At 42.6% G+C, this 27,806-nt stretch overlaps 1 protein-coding gene across 2 annotated transcripts in view; it reads left to right on the top strand.

The window, feature by feature from the left end:
- The window catches only part of eva1aa (eva-1 homolog A, regulator of programmed cell death a), a 457,150-nt gene extending 429,548 nt beyond the window's left edge, over positions 1-27,602 (top strand). For both annotated transcript variants that reach the window (XM_085997096.1, XM_085997097.1), the window contains 3 exons: positions 4,606-4,770; positions 7,972-8,133; positions 25,925-27,602. In XM_085997096.1, the coding sequence (XP_085853222.1) occupies positions 4,606-4,770; positions 7,972-8,133; positions 25,925-26,292 (695 nt within the window). In that variant the 3' untranslated portion in view covers positions 26,293-27,602. The remainder of the gene's footprint in view (positions 1-4,605; positions 4,771-7,971; positions 8,134-25,924) is intronic.
- Positions 27,603-27,806: the final 204 nt, after the last annotated feature.

Below are 27,806 nucleotides of genomic sequence, written 5' to 3' on the forward strand. Positions count from 1 at the left end.
GCGGAGATGCCACGAGGACTCGCTCCACACGAACCATGAGGACCCATCCCTCACGAACCACGAGGACGCACTCCTCGCGACCCATGAGGACCCATCCCTCGCGAACCATGAGGACCCATCCCTCGCGAACCACGAGGACCCATCCCTCGCGAACCACGAGGACCCATCCCTCACAAACCATGAGGACCCATCCCTCGCAAACCACGAGGACCCATCCCTCGTGAAACACGAAGACTCATTCCCCGCCGACGACACAACAGCCCGTCAGCCTGCTGGTTGTGTTTTCTACCACGCTTTTCGGCGCGAAAGTGAAGTGTTGCCGCCCTCCCAGCAGTTTTACCCCTAAATCAACAATAACTAAAAGCGTTGCTGCCCTCCCGGCAGTTTTCCCCCTAAATCAACAACAACTCGAAGCATTGCCGCCCTCTCTACAGTGTTCCCCTCAACAAACGCGAACCTCTACTGACGCTGCAAACATCAAGGACGGGTCCAACGGGCATCCCGTGGCCGCGATCGGCCACGCGACAGTTGCTGTCATCACCGATCACTGATCAACGCAGCAATGGTTCACTCTCTTTTGTGTTACTGTAGTAGCACTACGGCACGCACCGTTCCGTGCGTTCCCGACTGCCGAAGAGTTCGCTCGCCTGTCGGCGAGTTCACCGACCTGCCAGGACCCACGTTATTTCCTCCTGGATTGCCCGTTCGGCGTTCCTGCAGATTTCGTCAGACTGAGGACCTTCCAACAATGACGGAGCCATGGTCCGCGTCTGCCCAACATGCCAGTCACTATGGCGCGGCCAGCTGTTTCGCCCCAGCACCCGTTTCGAACCACGGGCTGCAGAGGTCACGCGTCTCCATGGTCCTTCGCATGGCTGAATACGTTTTATTCGCCATGATGCCGTGGTCCTTCGCACGGCTGGATACGTATTATTCGCCACAGCGCACGCAAGGATCTGCTCACGAACAGCACCTTTCGACCTCGCCCGCCAAGTCGAGACAGCACGACCGCCGAGACCTTCGGACATCCATCGTCGTTACGGCAGGCCAAGCAAGATTGCCCACCAGATCGCCAGCCACCCAGCAGTCTCCGTCTCGAGACTGCAGGCGACGTTCGGACAGGATCGTCAGACCACCTCATCTTTTGTCATTCATTAAAGCAAATTCTGGGGGGGCACATGTAGCGGTACCACCGAGTGTCTCTTACTTGTTATACATAATTCCCTCTAACTTTAACTATGTTTATATACAGTTTGCATGTACGGGCGTTGCCCCTTTCAGAACGCGACCTAACGCAATGACGTCACGTCACGCATCATGTGACTCACCCAAATGCGGGCTAACGCGATGACGTCACGTTGCGCATCACGTGACTCACCTAAACGCGAGCCGGCCCAGCTCGGCCTCCCGCTCCCGCGACAATCGCCGGCCTTGCTCGGCCTCCCGCTCCTGTGGCAATCGCCGGCTCAGCTCGGCCTCCCACGCCCGCGACTTCGGCCGCAATGGCCGGCTGCAGTGCCGGGTGCCGGGAGAACACGATGACGTCATCACGCCATTCACGTGACTGCCCAAGCGCGGGAAAATGCGATGACATCATCACGCAATCCACGGGACTGCCTAGTCAGTCCTCGTGGTGTCCCCACTGGGGAAAGACCTGTTCCACGACTCTCCTGCATTGTTCTACATTGTTTGCTGTACTTCATCTAATCCAACATTAAAATCCTGTTTGTTGTTCTTCCGAGTCGAGCTCCGTTATTTGTTAGGAATACACCTATTCCTACGCTATGATATTTTTATTGTTTACTCGATCAACTAAAATACAAAGAGCACACTGAGCACAATATCACAGCATCTGCAAGAACTTAAAAAGCTAGAATCTTTTTGTTTCTTTTCAAAAAGTATTATTTTAATATACCTCGTCCTCCTTAGAGTGCATCTCACAGGAGACAGTGGTGGACCAGTGGGGTTGGTAAGCAGGAGACTATTTCTTCATTTTTCTGTCTTCAGTTTTCTCCCCTTCTCTCCTAAGGTGCTGACTCCTTGTATGAGTGTTGACTGCCCTCTGGTACCTTGACAAGTGGCAATTCTTCGGCCCAGAATTTGCGGTCCATTCGCCGTCATTCCGACTTTGAAGCTGACCGCAACTTCAGAATTTGGCGCATGCACATGCAGAAATCCTAAAGTTGTGGTCTGTCATTCATTGCTCTGACACAGGCTGTGCTGTGCTGTGCCCCCAACCTCCCCCCGCCCACCCCACCCCCACAGAGCCGGCAATCAGTGAAATCACTCAAATCAGGGAAACTGACGGAAACTTTGCCTCTTCCGCAGTAATTACACTGTTAAATTGCCCACTAAAAGTTAGACCCAAAGGGATTAGGTGTAACTGGGGCTTTAACGGCATATTGACTGCTAAACAAAGGTTATGGCCCTGAAAAACTAATTTTAATTTTGTGCAGCGTCAAATTTATCCATTTTAATAAAAATTAACATTATTTTTTAAAGTTTGTTTATCTTCATTTCAGGTTTTCCTTTTCCCCATGTGAGAGCCCCAATCTTTGTTTGGTTCTCTCTAACATTTTTAAAAGGTTAGAATTTTAAGGGCTTACTCACTTCCTTGTTTGCTGGCTGTGAGAATTCTGTGTTTTGATTGGCTGCTTAGACAGCTTGCTGATGTCACAGTAGCTCGCACAAGGGAATCCCCACTAAACTCTGTCAATTTGAATTACTCGTCAGAAATCCCAAACTTCTCGACACAGACATCGCGAGATGTTTGTGCGAAACTTACTTCGGGGGCCAACGGCGAACGCCTTTGCTTCGCCTCTGACCACAGATTCCAGGCCAGAATGTACAAACCTAAGTAGTGAATTTTGCTATAGCAACAAAGCTTGATTCTGTCCTCACCTAACATGCAGGCACATGCACTTTCTGGCAAGAGTCATTAGATAGTGATTGTTGTGGGAACTCTAGTTTTATTCTTATCAATTGATGTGGGGTGCCATTGTTGTAAAGGGCAAGTTGTAAACTCATTTCCAGCTATTTTCTGTGTGTGTAACATATCTATCCAATGGAGTGCATGATCTTTATCAGATAAAACTTGTATGCAATACACACACACACATACACACCCTAAACATGAATTTTCCACATTGGATTTTGAATAGGTGTGTTCACAAAAACAGTTTCTGCCAAAATAAATAGATCTAATATCTGAGAGATGAAGAATGCCACAGAGCTACCTGAGAGCAGCTTACTTGCCTGTACTCTCAGTCAGGGAATGCTGCAAGGTGTGAAGAACCAAAAAGCAGAAATGTGGAGATAACAAAAATAATTTTCAAATTCAAATATAGAAAGCTGTTTACAAATTTGAAATAATTTCCCAAGTCCTTAAAGATATATGTCCACTAAATTTACATTTCCAATAAACTGCATTTACAGGCAGTGCAATAGAGTATATGTAGTAGTTTGCTTTTCTCTTCATGAAATAGAAACCTGTTTCTGTAATTGAACAATTTTCTTTACTAGTTGCTGATTTGTAATTGTATATTTGTTGGCTACAGGGTTAGTCTTTCTATCTGAATTCCCGATAAAATAAAAGATATTCATTATTTTGTATTTCTAATTTTCTGCCCCTTTTCTCTGTCCCTGAAGATACAAGTGCTGCTTTTCGGAATGCAGGCTTGTGGCACGGAGCCTTGCCTGGTGGCAATGCATAATGGCTTGTTTCCCATTCATTTATTTTAAAAATAAAGCAATCAGAAAATTGGCTCTACCAACTTATGCTGGCATACAACTGCTCAAGTTCCATCAGCCCTATAGTGTGAGCCTTGACAGAAAGTATCAGCAGACTATTTGATCATGAGATGGCATCAAATGAAGCCCAATCCAGTCCTCACTCGACATGCACACATGCTGCATTCCAGCAGGTGTCACTAGATAATGATTAGGGGCAACACTGCAGGCTAATATCTATCCCTAGCTCAGTTGTAGCAGCCCAACTTATTTTAATCTATTGACAAATAAATATACTTACAAATGTACATTTTCAAATAGAAATTTCAGCACCTCAAAGGATTAAGATTAACTTAAAAAAAACTGAGTAGAAATTGTTCCTGGCTGTAATAGCAGATGAATGCTTAATGTGTTGATTTGATATTCCTCCATCTCCTATTTTACCAGAGGCATTAATCTGCTTGAAATCAATGGGTTAACAGCTCTCTCAAAACAGCAGATGTACAAATGCCAAACATGTTAAGCATTCATCTGCTATAATTGACAACAGTAATTTCCAGTCTAAGAAGTTCCATGCCAATTCAAATCAATATTGGATTACGTCAATTTTTTTTAACCTGAAAATCAGTGAGGCAGACTGGCTGGGTTACATCACTTGTTGGTTTGTCTATATGATACTGTGTTACCATGTTTAGCAAAACCTATCCACAGCTTTATATCTCTGAGAATGCCAGGATACATAATGGAGAATGATAGATTTGATCTATAGTTTTAATTAAGTCCATTTAGGCTTACAAACGGATATTGTTTCCATGTGATCAATTTTCTAGAGCTTGAATTGTGACTCAATACTATACAATTTACTCTGTGTTACAGTGCCTAAGAAACTGTTGGATGAAACCAACCCCAAGCCAACTCATTATAAAGGGATTCACCACCCCAATTTTCCACCAGACCCCAAGCCTTATGATCCTAACATTATAGGCGATGGTGTCTTCTCCCACGATGTGCTACCCTTTATAACAGAAGCTTCTTTGCCAGGTATGTTATTTTGTATCATTTTAAAAGGAAGTGTTAACAGAGGACTAACTACATCAAGATAGATGCCAATTTAAAAATAAAATTAAACGCTATATATTATTTAATTATTTGTAGTTACAGAGCTTCTCTGTATGGAGATCTCCTATGTTCATCCATTTACATAGAATCAATATTGGGGTGAGATTGTATGAAGAAAATCTGAGCCCTACATCACCTGCTGCTGTCATGCAAATGAAATGGATGAATGCAAGGCCCCAAAGGGAACCTTCGAACTAAAAATAAATAACAAATATATATTTTCAAGAAATGAGCGGTTTGACTTTAAAAGCTACAGATGTGCCCTGGGAAATTGTGCCCACTGGACCTGCCTTCAGCTAACAGCGTAACAGCTCCAGGGAAAATATTAAACCCAAGCCCAGTTATTTGGGAGAGCCTGCAGCCTTCAAGTAAAACTTTAATGAAGGCTTTAAAAGGCTCGAGAGATAATTCAATAGATAAAAGTAATCATGTTAATGCAAAATGCGTATTTTTTAAAATTAATTTTGTTTCAGCCCTTTTGACAATAGAAATTTCAGTTATTGAGAAAAAAGGCACATCATTTCAACAGATTGAATATTCAAGAAGCGCATATGGGACAGCATTTTTGAACTTAAAAGGAAGAAGGCACAAAGGTTCTGATGCATAATGACCACATAGAGACAAAACATTACTGGTTCCTATGAAACATTTTCAGAATGCATTTTGTGCAATTAGTGGGGATTTATACAGTTTCAGGAAAGGGGTGAAATAGGGCCTTTTCATTTTAAACGTGGACTTAAGAATTTATAATGGAAAAAGTTAGCACAAAACTGTGACAAAAAACGTGACAACAGGAAGTATGGATATATAGCCAGGAAATATGCAGAGATGTAAGATACTAGTAGATATGTAGCATCACACACAGGAGTCAAAATCAAGTGTTCTCTTCAGATGAAGTAGGGGTTAGGGGGTGAAGTAGGGGTAGGAGATAATTGGGCAGGATATGCAGATGTAATTCAGTCCCCATTTTCAATTCATAAATTCAGACCTTATTTTTATGTAATACTGATTTAATATTAATATTTACAGTTAACTAGCAACATTTGCAGAAGTTTGGGAAGCAGAGAAGTTGGGTTGGATGGAGCATAGGGATTTCTTTCAGTACAGGCCGAGTTGCTGAGAAATGCAACACTGATGTGCTACAGTGCAATACAGTGCCACTATTGATGTGCAGTGTAACAAGTTTACAAAGGCAGTTTCCATTATAAGTTTATATAGGAATTTATAATGGAAAAAGTTGACAGGAAATGCATGCAGATGTAAGATTTTTAATATATAAATAGATAGATAGAAGCTACTGTAACTTTCAAATTATCCATTATTTTGAAATTTCTAACTTCGTTCATGATCGGCAGCATGATTTCCAGCTGAGCTGTTTCACTGGTGAGATTGAGCAAAACACTGCGGATGCTGGAAATCTGAAATAAAAACAGAAAATGCTGGAAATACTCAGCAAGCCAGGCAGCATCTGTGGAGATAGAAACAGAGTTAGCGCTTCAGGTCGATAAACTTTTGTCAGAACCCTGACGGAATATTACTTTTATTCCTGAACCTTTAGCGACATCAGTGATTTTCAGGATCCTGTCCTTACTCCAGTATTTGTTGCTTTCCTCTCCCATACTCTAGGTCCTAAGGATTTGCTCTCTCACTCTCTTTACGCCCCATCCTAAATGGCAAGCAATAAAACTTTGTGTGACCATATGTTACGTGATAAAATGTCACGTGATCAAATCTCCAGGAATGTGTCCAACCCGAGTTGGCAACCCCAGTCCAGGCTAATATCTTGCCCTAGACCAGCAGATGGGGCCCACTATTTTTTTACATAGAATTACAGCACAGAAACAGGCCATGCACCCCAATCAGTCCATGCTGGCATTTATGTTCCACTCGAGCCATCCTTCCTCATCTAACTCTATCAGCATAACCCTCAATCCCTTTCTCCCTCATATACTTATCTAGCTTCCCCTTAAATGCATCTATACTATTTATCTCAACAACTCCTTGTGGTAGCGAGTTCCACATTCTCACCACTCTCTAGGTAAAGAAGTTTCTTCTGAATTCCCTATTTGATTTATTGGTGCCTGTCTTGTATTGATGGCTTCTATTTTTGCTCTTGCCCACAAGTGGAAATACTCTCTCTGTGTCTACTCTATCAAAACCTTTCATAATTTTAAAGACCTCTATTTGGCCACCCCTCAGCCTTCTCATTTCACTTATGCCATATGATGGCCTGGTAGGCCTGGTATTACCAAGCATTCCACTGCCCGTGATGCACCCAAGTGATGGGAGGCTGGGCATGTGGGAAGTCCCCTGATGAGAATCCTCAGCCCCACCCTGGCCTACGCCACTTGCCTTGTATGGGCCCAAAATAAAGCCAGAAACAGCGTGTTCCGGCCTAATTTCTGACCCTTCTGCTGACTCCCGCAGAGTTACAATCAGAGTGTGTTGGAATGGCTGCAGATTTTTGGCTCCATTGTATTTAACTATATTTAAGATACATCCACATCTGAAATGTAGAGAAGTCTATTTTTCAGATCTTTTGTAACAATTGAATGAAAGATATTAAACAAAAGAAAATCAGGATTTCCTGGATAACTTGTTTAGAGTATATTAAAATTTAACAGCTCGAGGCAAAGCCTGGGAGGTAGCTGATAACATCTCAATGCTTCTATTACAGAAGCATTGCCAAACCTCAGCAAATTTAAATTAAATTATTAACATTCCTTATCTATAACTTGTGAGAGGAAGGTATATCTTGTCTTGGCTAAATATAATAAAAGAACCTTTGAAGGTAGCAATAAAATCGAACGGCTCCACCTTTTACTTTGGAGAATTGGAGAACAATGGTTGAATGTGTTTGGTCTAAAGTCTAAGAGAAGTTACTATTATACACTGGAGTCACACGTGGTGGATAGCAGCCCTGTCACACAGCATCTGCTATATAGCTATGCTTTTTTTCCTGTATAATTTAAAATTATTGTTTGAAATTTTATCGTAAGTGCATCATGACTTTATCATTTTCACATGAATAAGGGAGTTTCATACCATTGCCTGGCATACTATGTATTGGGTAGTATTTGACTTCTTTGAAATTTAACTTGATGCTTTGCTGTGTGAATGTAGAAGAAAAGAAGAAAGGAAGATCAGCTTCCAATTACCCAATGGACACTAAACCCCTACCAGCCCCAGTGGATGAGATTGACAAACAACTTCTGGAAACGAGGGGCATTCGGACTGAGATGGCATTATTAAGCAACATTCTGGAAACCTATTCTTATATCATAGGTAGGTCAATACTTTCAATTTTGTTTTGTTACTTAGTGGGAAAAACAAATAATGGTAATGGAAGAAACTTTCCTTTCTAAAAACCAACAACTTGCATTTATATAGCACCTTTAACATAAAGAACATCCTAAGGCGTGTCACAGATAGTCATTAGGAAAGCACCGGGGCCATGCTGGACCACCGGGAAGTGGGGAGCCGGGAAAACAGCCCGGCACTTGAGAGACCGATTGCACCCTGCATGAGGAAGCCAAAGGGGGCAGGTGCTGGCAGGTGGCCCAAATAAAATGGCCGCCCGGCACCTGCCCTTTAATTTGCGCCGCTGCAGCCGCAAAAACGCCACCCTGACCCTATCGGACATATCATCCGGCGGTAGGTCAGGGGGCACAACTGAAGTTTGTGGCCGGGGTGTGAGCGGGGCGCTGCACACGCCGATGACGTTATCGCCAGAGGCGCAGCGCCATGGGGCGCTACCGGCTACCGCCACTGCTAACCTCCTGCCCTGGGTGCTACTTTTTCCCCCTTAGGGGGTTATTTTGCTGAAAGGGTGAAAACAGGCAATAAATGGATCTGTGCTAAAAAGACACGCTTGTTTGAAAGTTTGGTTTTAGCACGCAGTTTTGGCCCTGATTGCTGATTATCTTAATTAGAACTTGTCTGGAAGTGCTAAACCAGACACCTGCAGGTTTAGCACTCAAGCGCTGATTAGACGTAATTTTCATGGAGCAGTATATTGGGGCGCCACGCACCCACTCCCACTGAAGGTGTGGAGTGCGCTGGCTGACACACAGCGGCACGTTTCAGGATGTCTTGGGTATTGAGTGAGAGGGCACAAAGGTTCTCGGGCGTGGCACTGGTGGTCCTGGTGGAGGAGGTCCAAAGGTGAAGGGATGTCCTGTACCCACAGGGTGGGAGTAAGGAGTCCACCTCGCCGTCCTCTCCCTCCTGTTCCTCTCTCCTGCAGCAGCTGGTGCTGCTCTGTCTGGCCTCATGTCCTCCTCCCATTCCTCCTGCAGACCAAGGGGGACTCCCAGCAAGATGCCCATGACCAAGCATTCCCTTTCTCCTGATGACTCCTAGAAGGTGTTCAATAAGGTAGAGTAGCACAGCACTCACTCTCTTTAGGTGAAGTCCTCAGAGAATTTCTGGAATAAATGTTGTTAGCATGTTAGTGAAATCTTGATAAAGTGTCCCAGAAAGTCTCCCGATGAATTTCAAGAGTCTTCTTCAAACCTCCAGCAGCAAGTGAACAGTAAAAGGTGATATACCTTTAAGTAGCGCTCAGAATCCTCTGCAATGGATTGTTTACACCCAATCAGCTAGTCATTGTTAGGAGAGGGCGTTAGTTCAAGTGCTAGCCACCAAAATGTCATGCAGCCTCTTTAATGAGCGCTAGCAGACAATTTAAGTGGCAATCAGCCCCTTAATGATGCTCCAGACAGCCATTCCTAGTGTAAGCTTCAACTCCTTTACCAAGATGGCATCTGGGGAAAATCGCTCCCTTAGACTCTAAAAGACAAGTTATGAATTCCGCTCACCACACTTCAATGACATCCTGTCTATATTGGAAAGTCTGTTGCTCCGCGATACAAATAAGTTTGATTATTAACCCTTAACTCTCCAGGATGTCCAATGCTGAGGTGCTCCTCCATGGCTCCACAGGACTTCCAACTGCCAAAGGATATTGCCAGCCCACAATCAGCCCTCCTTCCATTCTCCTCCCCCATGCCCAGGACATACTTTCACTGCCAGTGAGGCAAACGGCCTGACATTGATCCTTATAATAATGGGAGAATTGCCTGTGGTGGCGAGATAGGCACTGGCAGCTTGCCCAGATACTGGTAGTGAGGCCCAATTTTGGGCCAGACTCTGGCCTCCCGGTTGGGGCGTATATGCCATGGCGACGCCCCAATTCCGGTCTGAAAATAGCCCTCAAGGAATTTTCACCTGGAGGATTTTAAATTTATTGTGCTTGAGGATAGAATCCAACGTAGGTCAATGAGGATGGGGGCAATTGATGAATGGGATTTTTGAGCGGGAGAAGATATAGCAACATTTTAAATGAGCTGGTGTTAATGGACGGTGAAGGTTAGATGTCCAACCAAGAGTAATCAAGTGTGGTGTTGATGAAGGCATGTATGAGGCAATAGCAGATGGACTGAAGTGGGCCGCAGGTGGGTAATGTTATGGAGGTGGAAGTAGGCAGTCTATGTGATGGAGAGGATCTGGGGTTAGAAAATCAATTTGGGGTTGAACACGTTGATGAGGTTGTGAACAGTCTGGTATAGCCTGAGACTATGGCTGGGGAGGGCTTGCAGTCAGTGGCAAGAGAATGGAATTTGTGGTCGGGACCAAAGCTGATGGTTTTGGTTTTCCTAAAATTTAGTTGTAATGTTAACACTCAGGTCATTTAATGCAGCACATGGGTAGGGTTAACACCAAGCATGCATATATCACGTAACGTTGTGAACTTAAGGCTGTTGAGCGGAAGAAATACCAAGGTATTGTAATTCATGAATCTCTGAAGGTTCACGACCAAGTGTGTGTCCGAAGTATCTCTGTACCTTTAGCAGAATATGATATGTAAAAGAGTATATTAATGTGAAAAGAGTTATATGTAGTACAATGGAAATGGGTATCATGAAACAAACGTGGAAATAGGAGACCGTAACAACATTTGTTGTAATTATGTAAAAGAATAAAATTGCATCTAAGTGAACAATTTTTGCAGATGTTACGTGAAAGAAATATCTGTCTAATCAAAGCTAAAACTAAAATTGAAAATACCTTTCGCTACTGAGAGGACTATTGGCTATTTTTGACACTTGTTGTCAAGAACTGCATTACTGTGATAAAACTATTTCAGATACAGGGTGTTCAAAGGTATGAGGCAAAGTCAATAGAGATATGACCCAGTCAATACAGATCCAGTCTTTGATTAAGATTTGTTCAAATCTTCAAATGTAAACCTCAAATGTAGGTTGGGATTAGGACTGGGAGTGGGATTGACATCCTGTTTACAGTTGGAAGCAAGGGTCAAATCTCCTCAAAATCTGACTTTGTCACTATAAATGGCTGAAATGATAAATTGACTCTGGATCAGGGAAACCCACTAGAAGAGGTGGCATCATATAGTGCAATGTAGAAGAATATGGTCTAAGCACTATTGAATAGTTCGTGAATTAATTCTTGGTGCTATACAAACATATCTGTTGCTACCCCAACTGCTAGTGCAGTTAGAGTCATAGAGTTATACAGCACAGAAAGAAACCCTTCGGCCCATCGTGTCCACGCCGGCCATCAAGCCCTGTCTATTCAAATCCCATTTTCCAGCACTTGGTCCGTAGCCTTGTATGCTATGGCGTTTCAAGTGCTCATCTAAATGCTTCTTGAATGTTGTGAGGGTTCCTGCCTCTACCACCCTTTCAGGCAGTGAGTTCCAGATTCCAACCACCCTCTGGGTGAAAAAGTTTTTCCTCAAATCCCTTCTAAACCTCCTGCCCCTTACCTTGAAACTATGCCCCCTGGTTATTGACCCCTCTACTAAGGGGAAAAGTTCCTTTCTATTTACCCTATCTATGCCCCTCATAATTTTGTACACCTCAATCAGGTCCCCCTCAGCCTTCTCTGCTCTAAGGAAAACAAACCCAGCCTGTCCAGTCTCTCTTCATAACTGAAGCGCTCCAGCCTAGGTAACATCCTGGTGAATCTCCTCTGCACCCTCTCCAATGCAATCACATCCTTCCTATAGTGTGGCGACCAGAACTGCACACAGTATTCCAGCTGTGGCCTAACTAGCGTTTTGTACAGCTCCATCATAACCTCCCTGTTCTTATATTCTATGCCTCGGCTAATGAAGGCAAGTATCCATATGCCTTTTTAACCACCTTATCTACCTGTCCTGCTGCCTTCAGGGATCTATGTACATGCACACCAAGGTCCCTCTGATCTTCTGTCCTTCCTAGGATCCTGCCATTCATTGTGTATTCCCTTGCCTTGTTTGTCCTCCCAAAATGCATCACCTCACACTTTTCAGGGTTAAATTCCATTTGCCACTGTTCTGCCCATCTAACCATCCCATCTATATCGTCCATAGCCTGAGGCTTCCCGCCTCGATATTTACCACTCCTCCAATTTTCATGCATTCTGCGAACTTACTGATCATACCTCCTACATTCATATCTAAATCATTAATGTACACTACAAACAGCAAAGGACCCAGCACCGATCCCTGTGGTACACCACTGGACCCAGGCTTCCAGTCACAAAAACAACCTTCGACCATCACCGTCTGCCTCCTGCCACTAAGCCAATTTTGGATCCAATGTGCCAAATTGCCCTGGATCCCATGGGCTCTTACCTTCTTGACCAGTCTCCCATGTGGGACTTTGTCAAAAGCCTTACTAAAGTCCATGTAGACGACATCAACTGCACTTCCCTCATCCACACACCTAGTCACCCCCTCGAAAAATTAAATCAAATTGGTCAGACATGATCTCCCCCTGACAAAGCCATGCTGACTATTCCTGATTAATCCCTGCCTCTCCAAGTGGAGACTAATTCTGTCCCTCAGAATTTTTTCCAATACTTTCCCTACCACTGATGTTAGGCTCACTGGCCTGTAATTCCCTGGTTTATCCCTACTACCCTTCTTGAACAATGGTACTACGTTAGCTGTTCTCCAGTCCTCTGGCACCTCCCCTGTGGCCAGAGAGGTTCTGAAAATTTGTGTCAGAGCCCCTGCAATCTCCTGCCTTGCCTCACAGAGCAGCCTGGGATACGTCCTGTCAGGGCCTGGGGATTTGTCCACTTTTAAGCCCGCTAAAACCGCTAGTACCTCCTCCCTCTCAATACTAATTTGTTCAAGTATATCACAATCCCCCTGCCTGATTTCTATGCATAGTGAACACAGATGCAAAATATCATTTAAAACCTCACCTACATCTTCTGGCTCTACACACAGATTGCTACTTTGGTCCCTAATGGGCCCTAGTCTTTCCCTGGTTATCCTCTTGCTCTTAATATACTTATAAAACACCTTGGGATTTTCCTTTATTTTGCCCGCCAGTGTTTTTTCATGCCCCCTCTTTGCTCTCCTAATTTCTTAGTACCCCCCTGTACTTTCTATACTCATCTAGGGCTTCCACTGTTTTTAGTCCTTTGTATCTGACAAAAGCCTCCCTTTTTTTCCTAATCCGTTCTTGTATATCCCTTGACATCCAGGGTTCCCTGGGCTTGTTGGTCCCACCCTTGTCCTTTACGGGAACATGTTGGCGTTGTACTGTCTCTATTTCCTTTCTGAAAGACCCCCATTGCTCTGATGTGGATTTTCCTACAAATAGCTGATCCCAGTCCATTTTGGCCAGATCCTGCCTTATCATATTAAAATCGTCCTTCCCCCAATTTAGAACCTTTATTATTTCCGGTCCATCTTTTTCCTTTTCCATGACTACCTTAAATCTCACCGAATTATGGTCACTGTCACCAAAATGCTCTCCTACTGACACATCTACCACTTGCCCGGCTACATTCCCTAGAATTATGTCCAGTACCGCCCCCTTTCTTGTAGGACTTTCTACATGCTGGCTCAAAAAGCTCTCCTGGATGCACTTTAAGAATTCCGCACCCTCTAAACCTTTCACACTCTGACGATCCCAGTTAATATTGGGGAAGTTGAAATCCCCTACTATTATTACCCTATTATTGCTACACTTCTGTGAGTTCTATAGTAGGCTTGATTTTCACATCACTTACCTGGGCTGCTCCCACTGTTCTAAACTTAACGTGATTAAAAATTCGTTTACAAAATCTATGAATGAATTGATGCAGTGTTCTTGTACACACATTGCACAAATTTTAAGTTTAAATTAAGAGTGACAGGAGCAGAAGCAGCAGCTTAGGTAGGCGATGGGAGAAGCCTTGCAAAGGAGCTATCAGACTACCAGTAACCATGTTGGTTTTCCTCTCCTGGTTCAGGAAGCCACTCCACACCTCCAAACTTCTGCTGACCACAGGCCCAGTGGAAACTCGGCACTGATGTTCTTCTGGGCGGAGGTCCAGCGTTTCCTGGTCCCGTCTAATTCTCCTACCCCATTGGGGGTTTAGCATGTGCTTTATCCCCTCCCAATGTGCCCCAAACCCAAAGGAAATTTGGGCAACACTGTCAAGATTCGCGCATGAAGAATAGCCACATAGGGGAGGTATGGCAGGGCTGCTGATACTAATGGAATACTGAAGGGATAATTACAAGTCCTAGCCCCTAGGGCTACCCCGGATCAGGCGTATTCCCCAGACATTCACTTTCAACTAAAGTTAGAGGTAGCCGAATCCTAAAGATGCTTAATTGGGTCTAAAGGTCCAGACTATCTCCCACTAAAGGAAAGGAACAACCTGAAGATGTTACCATCCTCCAGATAGCACTTTTAATAAGTTTAGCTAGACTGTAACGTTCCGGATGTTATGAGGGTCCGGAAAACTCCCCCAGAATTCTGCAACTCCTCACCAAAGAGTGTACAGAGATTGAGTTCGCGAGTTTGATACAGAAGTACTATGTGAGACAATTCTAAAAATATATAGATTTATTAAAGAACCGACATGTAATTACAGTAGTGTGTTTCAATCACAACGTTAACAGTTCCAAATACAAAAAGCTTATAATTCTTATTATCAGAGATCCTTATTCTCAAATCTTAACTTCGCTAGTTTTGCAGGTCTTAGTTTTTATTCCCGGATATCCACCAAAATCAAATACAATACCTTGACCCCCGAGATACAAAGAGTTGCAGACTTACAGAGCTAGCTCTGAAGCCGAGAATCGCTTTGCCCCTTCAAGTGAGTCTATCTTCCCATTTGAAAGTTCAATTTTTATACCCTTTTGCAGCGGTATTTCCTTTGAAGTTTTCTGCTGATGTAAGCTAATTATCTCTAGTCATTTTCCTGCTGACTTCTGCTATTCTTACAATCAGTTCAGCTGGTAGCAATGCAGACTCGTGTCTCTCCTTTAGGTGTTCAAAGTTTATCATAAAAAACAGTGTGGAGCAGGTGCATCTATTTGATGTCATTCTTACCAAGGTTTTCTGTTTGTGTCTTTTTACGACATGTAAATTTAAAACACCTCAACCAGGTGCACCATTGTCTTCTTAGTTCCCTCAGCTGGTTGTAACACAGACTTGTGTCTCCTGTCCGTAGGTGTTCTAAGTTTAACATAAAAATGATTTGACAGCAGGTGTTTCTTTTACTTGATGTCATTTTTACGAAGGCATATGTTTCTTCTTCTGTTTGTGTCTTTTGCATTTAGAACACCTTAACAGGGTGTACCATTGTCTTTTTTCCAAAGGCTCAGACATCAGGAGCCTCCAACCTCCTGTTTCAATAAGGCTATTGATTCAGTGTCAACAACTTATCTTATCTCAATAGCCTGAATGCTGTTCACAGCTTCTCCATTGTTGAGGCTTCCAGATTTCCAGACCTATTATGTAATGTTTTAATAAAGTCAGAATTCAATTTCAATTTCAATTCAATTTCAATTTTATTTGTCACATAACCAAATACAACAAGTGAAATCCAGTCAGTGAAATGCTTTTTTCTTAACGAGCCGAGTGCACCAAGCAGCAAAGGACACTTAGCTGCTGGTACGCATGGAGCCTGCAAGGACGGCAGCCATCTTCATCGGCGCCATCACAATAAGGTCCGCTCTCGCCTCGCTCTGCCTTTCCTGCACTTCTGCCCGACAGTCTTCAGCCGCCGTGGTATGGACGCCATCTACTGGGCTGACAGCGACTCTTTAATGTCCTCTCCATGGCGCTGGTAACTCTAATAGCCTGCGTGTCTCCTCCACACACCTGGCCTGCACATTATCCTTTCATAGAATGATGTATTTTTCTGAATATAGCTTATTCCTTCACAATACTACCACAAGAATAATTAGTACAAAAAAGGAGAGAAAATTCTGGATTAAAACTTTTGAAAAATTATTTATAGCTTCAATTGCATTAAGGGGAAGCTAGATAAGTACATGAGGGAGAAAGGAATAGAAGGTTATGCTAATGGGGTTGGATGAAGTAGGTTGGGAGGAGGCTAGTGTGAAACATAAACAATGGCATAGACAAGTTCTGCCGAAAGGCCTGTTTCTGTGCTGTAAATCCTATGTATTTCTATGTAGGTGCTTTACTTCATTACACTGTTACAAGTTGCTCTGGTGTAGATTGCCATGATGCTCACAGTGATCTTCCTATTGACGCGCAGTCACACATCATGAAACGCGTATCACAAACTTCATTTTATAAGAAACTAACCTTTTCCAAAAGTAGTTAAAACAGAAAAAAACAGAGGAAAGTTTCACTTGTTACCTGAAAATATTAGACATTTGATGGTAAGAGCTGGAAATGGGAAAGGAAATGTAATGGATCTGTTTATGTTTGGTTCAGAGTGCCATGGATATTAAGTCTGAGGTGGTCTGTTTGGAACAGAGGGGTTTTTGTGCTGTAGGAATGAGTAAGTTTGCTCATGTAGTGTGCTGCCAAGATGCAGAATCTGCCAGAATCATAGTGAGGTACAGTATCAGTGAAAAAGTCTTCAGGCCATATTGCTTGGTGAAGCTCCATGCAATCCCTGTAATAGAATTTATAACAAGTTCATTATAACAATTCACATAGGAGGCCCAGACTCGTAAAAACTACAGGAAAGTTTTGGTAACAATTTAGTTCAGCCCATGAAATTCAAATGACTTTCATGCAACTTCAAATTTTAAAAATATCACACCCTATATTGTAACGTAATTTTAATCACCCTGGCTGAAACCAACAATAAGTATGCAGTTTTATTTTAAAAGTATAAACGACTTACTGCTGTTATGGCACATTACCATAGAGCTCTAAAGTGTTATATTATATACTGTTACATAGTGGTAGGACATGGGCACATGCCCATCACGGGCTCCATGTGCTGAGCTCACTATGGCAACAAGAGCAGGTCAGAGGCTAGGTATTCTGTGGCGAGTGTCTCACCTCCTGACTCCCAAAGCCTTTCCACCATCTACAAGGCACAGGTCAGGAGTGTGATGGAATACTCTCCACTTGCCTGGATGAGTGCAGCTCCAACACTCAAGAAGCTCGACACTATCCAGGACAAAGCAGCCCGCTTGATTGGCACCCCATCCACCACCTTAAACATTCACTTCCTCCACCACCGGCGTACCGTCGCTGCAGTGTGTACCATCTACAAGATGCACTGCAGCAACTCGCCAAGGCTTCTTCGGCAGCACCTCCCAAACCCGCGACCTCTTCCACCTAGCAGGACAAGGGCAGCAGGCGCATGGGAACACCACCACCTCCAAGTTCCCCTCCAAGCCACACACCATCCTGACTTAGAAGTATATCGCCGATCCTTCATCGTCGCTGGGTCAAAATCCTGGAACTCCCTACCTAACAGCACTGTGGGAGTACCATCACCACACGGAATGCAGCGGTTCAAGAAGGCAGCTCACCACCACCTTCTCAAGGGCAACTAGGGATGGGCAATAAATGTTGGAATTGCCAGTGACGCCCTGATCCCATAAACAAATTTTTTTTTTAAATATTGCGCGGGGTGTAAAACTGATCCCATGGGTTTCCCAGCCGGCAAATTAGGTTAAAATTACCCCCATAATAAAGGAAGAAAGATTTGCATTTATATAGCATCTTTCATGATCACCGGACATCCGAAAGTGCTTTACAGCCAATGAAGTACTTTTGAAGTGTCGTCACTGTTGTAATATGGGATACACGGCAGCCAATTTGCGCACAGAAGCTCCCACAAACAGCAATGTGATAATGACCAGATAATCTGCTTTTGTTATGTTGGTTGAGGGATAAATATTGGCCAGGATACCAGGGATAACTCCCCTGCTCTTCTTCGAAATAGTGCCACAGGATCTTTTACGTCCACCTGAGTAAGCAGGCAGTGCCTCGGTTTCACGTCTCATCCGAAAGACGGCACCTCCGTCAGTGCAGCACTCCCTCAGCACTGCACTGGAATGTCAGCCTAGATTCATCTCAATCATATTTTGACTATATTCGGAGCAGCAATGGTAGAAGCCTGGCTGAAACCTTATCGTCTTGCCTGGGTTTGATAAATAGTTAACGATATCTATCTGTTCATTTTCTCTGCTACCCTTGCCAAATCAATTCTAAGAACAGTCTCTCGCTTTCCCTTCCCCATGTCCAGAACAGGGTTCTCTCAATGCCTTTCAGGACCAGCATCTCTCTTATTACTTTGTGTGATCTCTCATTCCTGTTGGTTTCTGCAATAATTTTCTCACCCTGTCTCCTGCAGTATTTGCACTGCCATTTGGTGGTGGGGGGTGGTGGTGGTGGGGGTTGGTGGTGGTGGGGGTTGGGTGAGGAAGTCTAGGCCACGGGAAAACCACATTAAGACCAGGAGGGTGCAGGCCACAGTAATCTCATTGGTGGATACTCCTGAGAATTTTGAACTTGGGTGTTGGGTCTGGTCAGCAGATGGATTGCTATGCATGTTCGGAGGGAGGGGGGAATATGTGATGGTGCCTGGGAATTCCTCTGCTCAAGAAAGCCATGATGAGTTTTGGGAATTGTAGTTCTGGAGATGTTGAAGGAAATATGAATGTTATCTAACTGCTTGCTGTGGGATAGGGGGATGAATGATCAGAGTCCAGGAGCATTGCTTTTGGTAGGAGCAAGGAGTTGTTGAAGCTAAGTTTCCAGGTATGCTTGTGATATGTTTTTGATTATTTTGTGTGTTTGCAACGTGGTCATTTTAGGGGTTAATACAGGGTTGGGTGAGGAACTGTTATGAAAACTTTTGCAGATTTTTTTTTTGTTGGAGTACGATTGGCAAGAATTTTGTTTAAGTGGAAAATGATGGTGAAAAAAATTAAATTGAGAAAGAAGTTTTACATAATATTGTAGAATGTTACTAATTAGAAAGAAGCACAGAACAGTTACTAATGAATGAGAAAGGAAATTGACCCTCAAAACACAAAATTGATGGCCATATCACAGATGACAAACACAAAAAATGTTATAAAGATTTTTGTTTACACATCAAAAGCTTGTGACATCATCAGTGACAATGGGACTGCTGATGTGCTGAACACACAAACAGTACTAAAGCTGTATTAACACCAGACTTGTTAACCTTCAGGGTGATCCTTGGTCAATTTTAACCCTGTACACCCAGTGGAAATGGTGCAGACAGGGGGTTAAGATGGTGAGGCAGTCACATTGCGTTCCTGCCCCCCTCCACCCCCCCCCCGCATCATCTTAACTCACCTCAGTACAGGGTTCTCTTCCTCTCTTGCTCCATCAAGAGGCCCCAGTCAGGCGGGGACCTACTTTACATTCAAAATTCATATTAACTAAAACATCTGCACGGGGCCAGGCATGACAGCAGGACCTGGAGGTTCTCAGCAGAGAGGCATAAGCTACTGCAGTGAATGGTTTGCTAGCTATGTAACACTATTTTTAACTGCAAGTGGCTCCTGGCAATCACAGGAACTGAACCTTTCTGGCAGAAAGGATAAATAGGGAGGTGGCAAAGGCTTTAAACTAGTAAGATGGGTGGGGGGAAGGATCTACAAGAAATGAAACCAGCCTAAATATAAACCAAACAGGAAAGGAAAGCATAGGAAAGAATAAAGTAAGGGAGGACATTGTTGGCCAGGGCATAAATAGAGTTATAGAACAGGAGTGTAAAAAGATGGTTAACAATAAAAGTGAGAGAAACTGCTATTAAAAATGAGTTAAACTCTCTGTACAGCAATGCACACAGTGTCCGTAATAAGACAGGGGAACTGGAGGCAATAATATGTTACGAGGAACCAGACATAGTAGGGATCACTGAGACATGGCTACAGAAAAATCAGGACTGGGAATTAAACATTGCAGGGTATAACATATTTAGAAAAGATAGAGAGGGAAAAGGGGAGGTGGAGTAGCTGTACTTATTAGGGATAACATAATGGCAGTAGAAAAAAATGATGCAGCTATCAGCAAGACAAAAATAGCATCCATGTGGATAGAGATAAAAGATAATAAAGGATCAATCACACTAATAGTTGTCGTCTACAGACTAGTGTAAGAAATATGAAATATTCAGCCATGATCTTATTGAATGGCGGAGCAGGCTCAAGGGGCCGATGGCCTACTCCTGCTCTTATTTCTTAAATTAGGGAAATGAGTAAAAAACATAGAATAATAATCATGGGTGATTTTAACTACCCCAATATTAATTGGACAGCAGAGGTAGGTAAAGGAGATAAGGGAATAGAGTTCTTACAATGTGTACTGGACTCCTTTCTAACCCAACATGTAAGAAGCCCAACAAGGGAGGATTCGCTATTGGCTCTAGTCATGGGGAATGAACCAGAGCAGATAAAAGAAGTAAAAGTAGGGGAACATCTAGGCAATACTGACCATCATATAATACGCTTTAAGATAATAATTGAGAAGGACATAAGTATGACGACGACCAGGGTAGTAGATTGGAGAAAAGCCGATTTTGTGGAGCTGAGAATAGAACTTGGAAAAATAAAATGGACAACAATATTGCCAAACAATGATGTAGAACAGCAGTAGAAAATATTTTAAATGGTGTTCAATAGAGTCCAGGAAAAATATATTCCGCTAAAAAACAAGAACAAGCTAAACACTAATGAGATACCATGGATGAATAAAGACATAAGGGAAAAATTGAGGGTAAGGAAAGAGGCAGACATTAAGTACATGGACAGCAAGGGAGAGCATGACAAGAGAGAATAAGAAGAGATTAAGAGCGAAGTCAAAGAAACAATCAGAAAGGCAAAAAGGAACATAGGCCAGAATTTTTTGGGGGGAGGCGGGTTGGGGCGAGGGGGTTCGAGGTGGGCGGGAAACCCGGGAGGTCGGGTATCCCGCAGACCCAGCCAATTTTACGGGCAGGGCCTAATTTGACTGCAAGGCCTCGGATTCCCGGCCGCAAGCAGTCGGCTTGAGAGTCTGGCAATCAGGAGGGTGGGGGGCATCGGGATCAAGAGGAGGGTCGGCAATCGGGAGGGAGGTCGGCAATCGGGAGGCGGTACAGCAATCGGGAGGGGGGAGAGAAGATGGGGGGTTGCAGGATTGGCAGGGGATTGGCAGGCGATCGGGGAGGTCAGAAATCATGGGGGGGTGGTCGGCTAGAGATCAGGGGGGGGTGGTGGCAGAGGATCGGCAGGGGGCTGGAGGATTGGGGCCGGCCCTGGAGGATCATGGCCAGCCTCATCATCATCATCATTGGGGGAGGGAGGCCTGGGGGTGGGAAGGGGGTAGCGGGGAGGCCTGGGAAGATGATTAGAGGCATTGTGGGGGTAGGGGGGGGTTTCCAATTGTGGGGGGTGGGTTTGGTAGGGACCCTGGATCCAGGAAGTAAGTATAAATCCACTTACCTCCTGGATGCAGCAGTCCCCACCTCTGTTTAACTGCTGGGTTTCACGAATTGTGTGAAACCCGTCCACAGGCAGTTAAAAACAAAATGGGTGGGGAAAAAGAGGCTTCTAACCTCATTACAATATTTAAATTGAGGTAACGCCCCTGGCAGTGGGAAGGTCGCCTGACCCGCCCCTGTCACACCTCCGGAAAAATCGGAAGTGGGCGGGTTGGCGGCAGGATTAGGTCAGGATTCACATTTTTAGCAGTTTAACCGCACCCACGCTCCAAACCCACATGTTTTTTGATGGGAAAATTCTGATCGATCAAATTAAATTATCAAGGAACATAAAACAAAATAGTAAAATATTTTGCAGGCACAAGAATAAAAAAAGGAAAGTTGGGATGGGAATAGGGCCACTAAGGGATGGATAGGATAATATCACAGGCAGCGATAGAGAGATTGCAGAAATATTAAATAATTACTTTGCTTCAGTATTTACCAGGGAGACAGAACAGCATCGGATGATGAGATTAGAAATGAGATAACTGCATTTAAACTAAAAAGAGGAGAAATATGAAATAAACTATTCAAAATCAAAGAGGATAAAACCCCTGGTCCAGACGTATTACATCAGCGCATTTTTAAAGAATCTAGGTAAGAGATAGCAGAGGCATTACTGCACATATTTACTAATTTGTTAGAACAAAGTGTAGTGCCAGAGGACTGGTGGATAGCTAACATAATACCTATATTTAAGAAGGAAGATAGAATATGTCCAGGGAACTATAGACCAGTCAGCTTAACATCAATGGTAGGAAAAATAATGGAATCCCGACTAAGGGAGAAAATAGAAGAACATCTAGAAACCAAAAATATAATAATGAATAGTCAGCATGGATTTCTAAAGGGAAGGTCTTGCTTGACCAACCTCATTGAATTTTTTGAAGAGGTAACAGAGAGAGTAGACAAGGGTAATGCAGTAGATGTAATTTATCTAGATTTTAAAAAGGCCTTCGATAAGGCACCCCATAATAGACTAATGAATAAGGTCAGAGAATGTGGAGTCAGGGGAAAAGTAGCAGAACAGATAGCTAGCTGGCTTCAAGACAGAAAGCAGAGAGTAGGGGTAAAGGGTAGCTATTCAGAGTGGCAGAAGGTGGGAAGTGGTGTTCCACAAGGATCAGTGCTGGGACCACTGTTGTTCACAGTTTATATTACCAATTTAAACTTTGGAATCAAAATCAGAATTTCTAAATTTGCAGATGACACCAAATTGTGGGGGGGGGGGGGATAGTCAATACTGTGAAGGACTACAAGAAAACATGAATAAACTTGAAGAATGGGCATATAATTGGCAAATGAAATTCAACACAGATATATGTGAGGTATTACATTTTGGTAAGAAAATAGGGAGGTCACATATTACTTGGAAAATACAAATCTAAGTGGGGTAGAAGAGCAAAGGGATCTCGGAGTACACATACACAAATCACTGAAAGTAGTGACACAGGTTAACAAGGCCATGAAAAAGCAAACCAAGCACTAGGGTTTACTCCTGGAGGGATTGAATTGAAAAGTAGAGACGTTATGCTAAACTTGTATCGAACCTTGGTTAGACCACACTTGGAGTTCTGCATACAATTCTGGTCGCCATATTATAAAAAAGCTATAGAGGCACTGGAGAGGTTACAAGGATGATACCAGAAATGCGAGGGTATACATATCAGGAAAGGATGAACAGGCTGGGCCTCTTTTCTCTTGAAAAGAGAAGGCTGAAGGGTGACCTAATAAAGGTCTATAAAATTATGAAAGATTTTGATAGAGTAGATACAAAAAGAGTGTTTCCACTGTGGGGAAGAGCAAAACTAAGGGCTATCAATATAAAATATTCACCACGAAATCGAATAGGGAATTCAGAAGGAACTTCTTTACCCAGAGAGTGGTGAGAATGTGAAATCTCTACCACAGGGAGTGGTTGAAGCTAATAGTATAGATGAATTTAAAGGGAGGCTAAATAAGCATATGAGGGAGAAGGGAATAGAGGGCTATGCTGATTGAGCTAGATGAGGAAAGGTGTGAGGAGGCTCGTGTGGAGCATAAACGCCGGCATGGACTGGTTGGACCGAACAGCCTGTTTCTGTGCTGTATATCCTATGTAATCCTATGAAATCAATGGAGACCCTGTTGCTTTAAATAATCAGCAAGAAGGAAAAAAATGTTGAGTACAGTTTTTGTAACCATTTTATATTTAGTAATATATTTATAATGTAATCTACAGTAATTCCTAAATGAACTAAAATTGCACAATTGTATTAACAGTACACTTTTTATTTTGGTGCAGAGATGGCACCGGAATCCCGAGGTTACATTTTATACAAATATGTTGCTTAATACAATACAGGCGTGCCCATCTCCAACCATAGTTAATAATTAAATGTCCTGTTTTGCCAAGTTGCATACCTTGTTGAATTGTAAACTGATTACATCTAACCATGTGTTAGTGGATATTTAACTTAGTGTATTATAGCTATTTTTTCCCTGCAAAACTGAACTTCAAATTAGAAATAAAAGACAGGTAAATACAGAATTCTTCCCTATTTGGGACACATGCCTGATGGCCTAACATCCCTTTCGAAAAAATTACACTGACAGGTAACCAGGTTCATTGATGGAAAGGACACTTTCTCAATTCAATGCAGGGAACTTTCAGACTTGAAAGTTTGTTTTTAATCTTTTTCTTATTCTAACAAATAAGTTTTGAAGGGAGTCAGCCATCAGCCATTAAAATACACCCAAAAAAATGATGTTACAGCTTTAACTTAATTCATTTTCAAGTGTAAATAAAGCTGACAAAAAATGAAGCCTGAATTTGTGCACTTAAGAGTCACTGAAAGTGAACGTTTATGGCCTTGTGATTAGATGGCGCTGGACCTTTTACTGCTGCTAAACTTTGGCAACCAGTAAGAGTATAGTCAACTCCAGTGGGTGGGAAGCAATAAATGCCCTCCCACTGGCAGCTGACCTCTCCTATGTCTATGCATGTCTGTGCATTAACCAGGCGCCTTAATCAATTTTCACATGGTAACTGAATGCAAGCAAATCTATTGGAGAATTTACAGATAGCTTGGCTAAGCAAGCGTGTACGCCACAAAATTTGCCTAGAATGAGTCTGAAGCTTCAGCGAGAGAAGCAAGTTATATATGAAACAAATTCAGTTAGAGCTTAAAAAATACTGCTCAGAGGAAATGCGTTGCGTGTTTAAATATATTTAATTGAAGTTCCTTAAATATGAGCTTTGTCTTGACAGATGTTCTCTTTTTTTGTTAATTAAAATGTAAATGAACATATTTCCTGAGTATAAATTCAGTGTCCTGTGATACTTAAGGATCACGTTGGGCTACAGGCTATAGAATAAATCTAGGTTCAGGCAGTTAAAGATTAACAAGGCAGCATGGCAAGACGCTTAGTTACAATGAGAATTTCATTTTGATTGATGAATTATTACGTGTGTTAAATATTAACTACTATAAATAATGCAACTGAAGCTTATCTGTCGAAGCCTATCCTATCACTTAGGTTACCATTGATTTAAATGAAAGGAAAATTTGAAAATACTCATAAAAACAGTGGGTCAATAAATTTGTCAACAAGAGTGACAGCATGAGCTTCAGTGAATGGCAGAATAAGTAAAAGTTTTATCTGACCAGCAACTTGAAGGGCACATAAGCCTTTTGGCAAACATGCAAAGGTTGGTGCCAATTGCAGCTCACAGCTAAGAAGGATAGAGTGACATTTGAACCGTTAAGAAGTTATTACTTTTTTGTATTAAGTACTGGAATTTATATTATGCCATTGGAAATAATGGGAATTCCTGGGCTGCTTGAATCAGGTCAGCATGGAAGGGGGCTCAGGAGGGATGCAGAGTGGAATTTAAGTGAATGCAGTCTTATTTTACTGTGTTGCAATTTAGATAAAAATTAAAGAAGTATATATTTTATCTGCTGTTTTGAAGACCATTATCAGTGGAAACAATTGCTATGCATCAATTATTATGAATTGGAAAGACATTTTTAGAAAAATGCTTAGAAGAGCATATAGGAGTAGCTGAAACATTCAGTCATTACATTGGCAGGAGCAGATAAATGTAATGGAGATAGAAGGCAGGGAAAATTCCTATACCCAAATGTACCCATTGATGGCATGAATAATGCACTTCCATTGATGGCATCCTGCCCTACTGATGGACTGAATAAGAAAATTGGCATGTGGTTCTTAACTGAGAGTTGCAGAAAGGATGGACATTCAAATTTTAAAGGAGGATGCGGCATGTTTCTACTCTACTACAGTATTTAACACGATTGAAAAACATAAACTGATTCTGTTTTCTTTACAGAGAACCCTGAGAAAACTGCTTTATATTTTGTGTCTGGGGTGTGCATTGGACTGATTCTTACGCTGTGTGCTCTGGTAGTCCGGATATCCTGCCGGACAGATTTGAAGAAAGCAGCGGTCAAGAATACAGATGAGGAGGACAGTAATGATGATGATGACAGTGATGATGATAACTCTGACACTACCTCCGATCTATCTGCCAGGCGGCATCGCCGCTTCGAGAGAACTTTAAACATGAACGTTTTTACCTCGGCGGAAGAACTGGAACGGGCACAGAGGTTGGAAGAGAGAGAGCGGATAATTAGGGAGATCTGGATGAATGGTCAGCCAGACATTCCTGCCACTAGGAGTTTAAATCGCTATTACTAATGTGCTATCTAGATCAGCGGTTTTGATATGGTAACGGATCTGAAGACATGATGGTGCTTTTGGCACTCAACAGCTGTATATGACTGGAACTATAGTTATCCTCAGCTCTGGGTGCATCTCCAGAACAATAACTGGAGTAAAGAACCTTCATTTCACTAAACATTTGAAAGAACTTCTCAAAGTATTCAAGCTACATTGTTCTCCTCAATAACTGAAGAATACATTGTTACCAGTATTCACTGAATCATCTCAGCCTTAATTCATCAAGGAATTTATCTTATTTAACAAATTTGTAGATCTATTTTCCAGTGGCAAAACCGAACTGGTGCCTCAGGGATGAAATCCTGTTATTTTATTTGTTAAAGTATAATGGTGAATTTTCATATTTTGCAGGATATATCACTGGTTATATACAACATTTGAGGGAAAAAAGCCTCAAAGAGGTTGAATCGTGATTTTAAGAGAAATACACATGAACGTGCCTTTTTGCCTTTCTAACTTGGTTATTGCTGACAATTGGAAAGTGCTGCACAAAACTTTTTATCATATTGAAGAAACTTTATAAATTACAAAATCAGGATATGTGAATGTAACGTACCAAAGGTTGGTTGAACAAGACCAAAACATGATCTTCTCTTGGATAAAGATTAACAAAAAGAAATGGATGGAAAACCAATTCTGAATGTTACTCTTCTTCTAGTATTTCACCACTGAGATTGTTGGGAACTATGACAAGTTGTACAAAAATAACCGAGTGAGCTTGCCCAGTTTTCTTGGCATCTGCTTAGGTTTTTTTATGCCCCAGGTTATCAGTGTGGTGATAAAAAGAAAAACTGCAAATGTTAGAAATCTGAAAGAAAAACAGAAAATGCTAGAAACAGAGGTCTGATGAACATCAAACTGCCTTTCTCCTTCAGATGTTGACTTGCTGTGTATTTCTAACATTTTCTGTTAGTGCTATGAGCCACATTGATACTTCAGTATACTCAGAATTAAGTATTGTCAACCATTTAAGCTCAGCTTTCTTGAGATGCAGCAGAACTGGCTGTACAGTCATGCAGTGGGAATTTATTTGTGCCTGCTATCGAACTTAGACAGCCCCAGTAAGAAAATCCAGAAAATCTCATTGATCTAATTGTGACCAGAATCTCGCTCTTTAACACTCCATTAAAGCTTTGTGATGGGTTAACAAGGTTTATATACTCAGAACCTTATGCCACAAAACCATGACAAAATCCTTGATATTTTACTGTGTAAAAAATGTTGTAATTTTAAAACACAAGAGAAAACTATTAAAGGTATAAAAATACAAATTGTTTTCTGCTTCTAGGGTGTCTGTATTTTTTAATAAAATGGCTGTTGAAACACCTGGGGCTAAAAATTCGGGGGTTTAGGGCAGCCCGTTAACGCCTGATTCGAGGGGAAAAAATGGCAGCCGCTGCATTTCCGCCCACCGCTGGTGGGTTCTGCGGCGGTCGGCATTTTCGGCTGGGCGGCAGCGCGGCCAATGTCTG

The sequence above is a fragment of the Somniosus microcephalus genome, chromosome 9 (genome assembly GCF_052327205.1).
Source record: "Somniosus microcephalus isolate GS21.2 chromosome 9, FLI_Smic_1.0, whole genome shotgun sequence".
Classification (NCBI taxonomy): domain Eukaryota; kingdom Metazoa; phylum Chordata; class Chondrichthyes; order Squaliformes; family Somniosidae; genus Somniosus; species Somniosus microcephalus.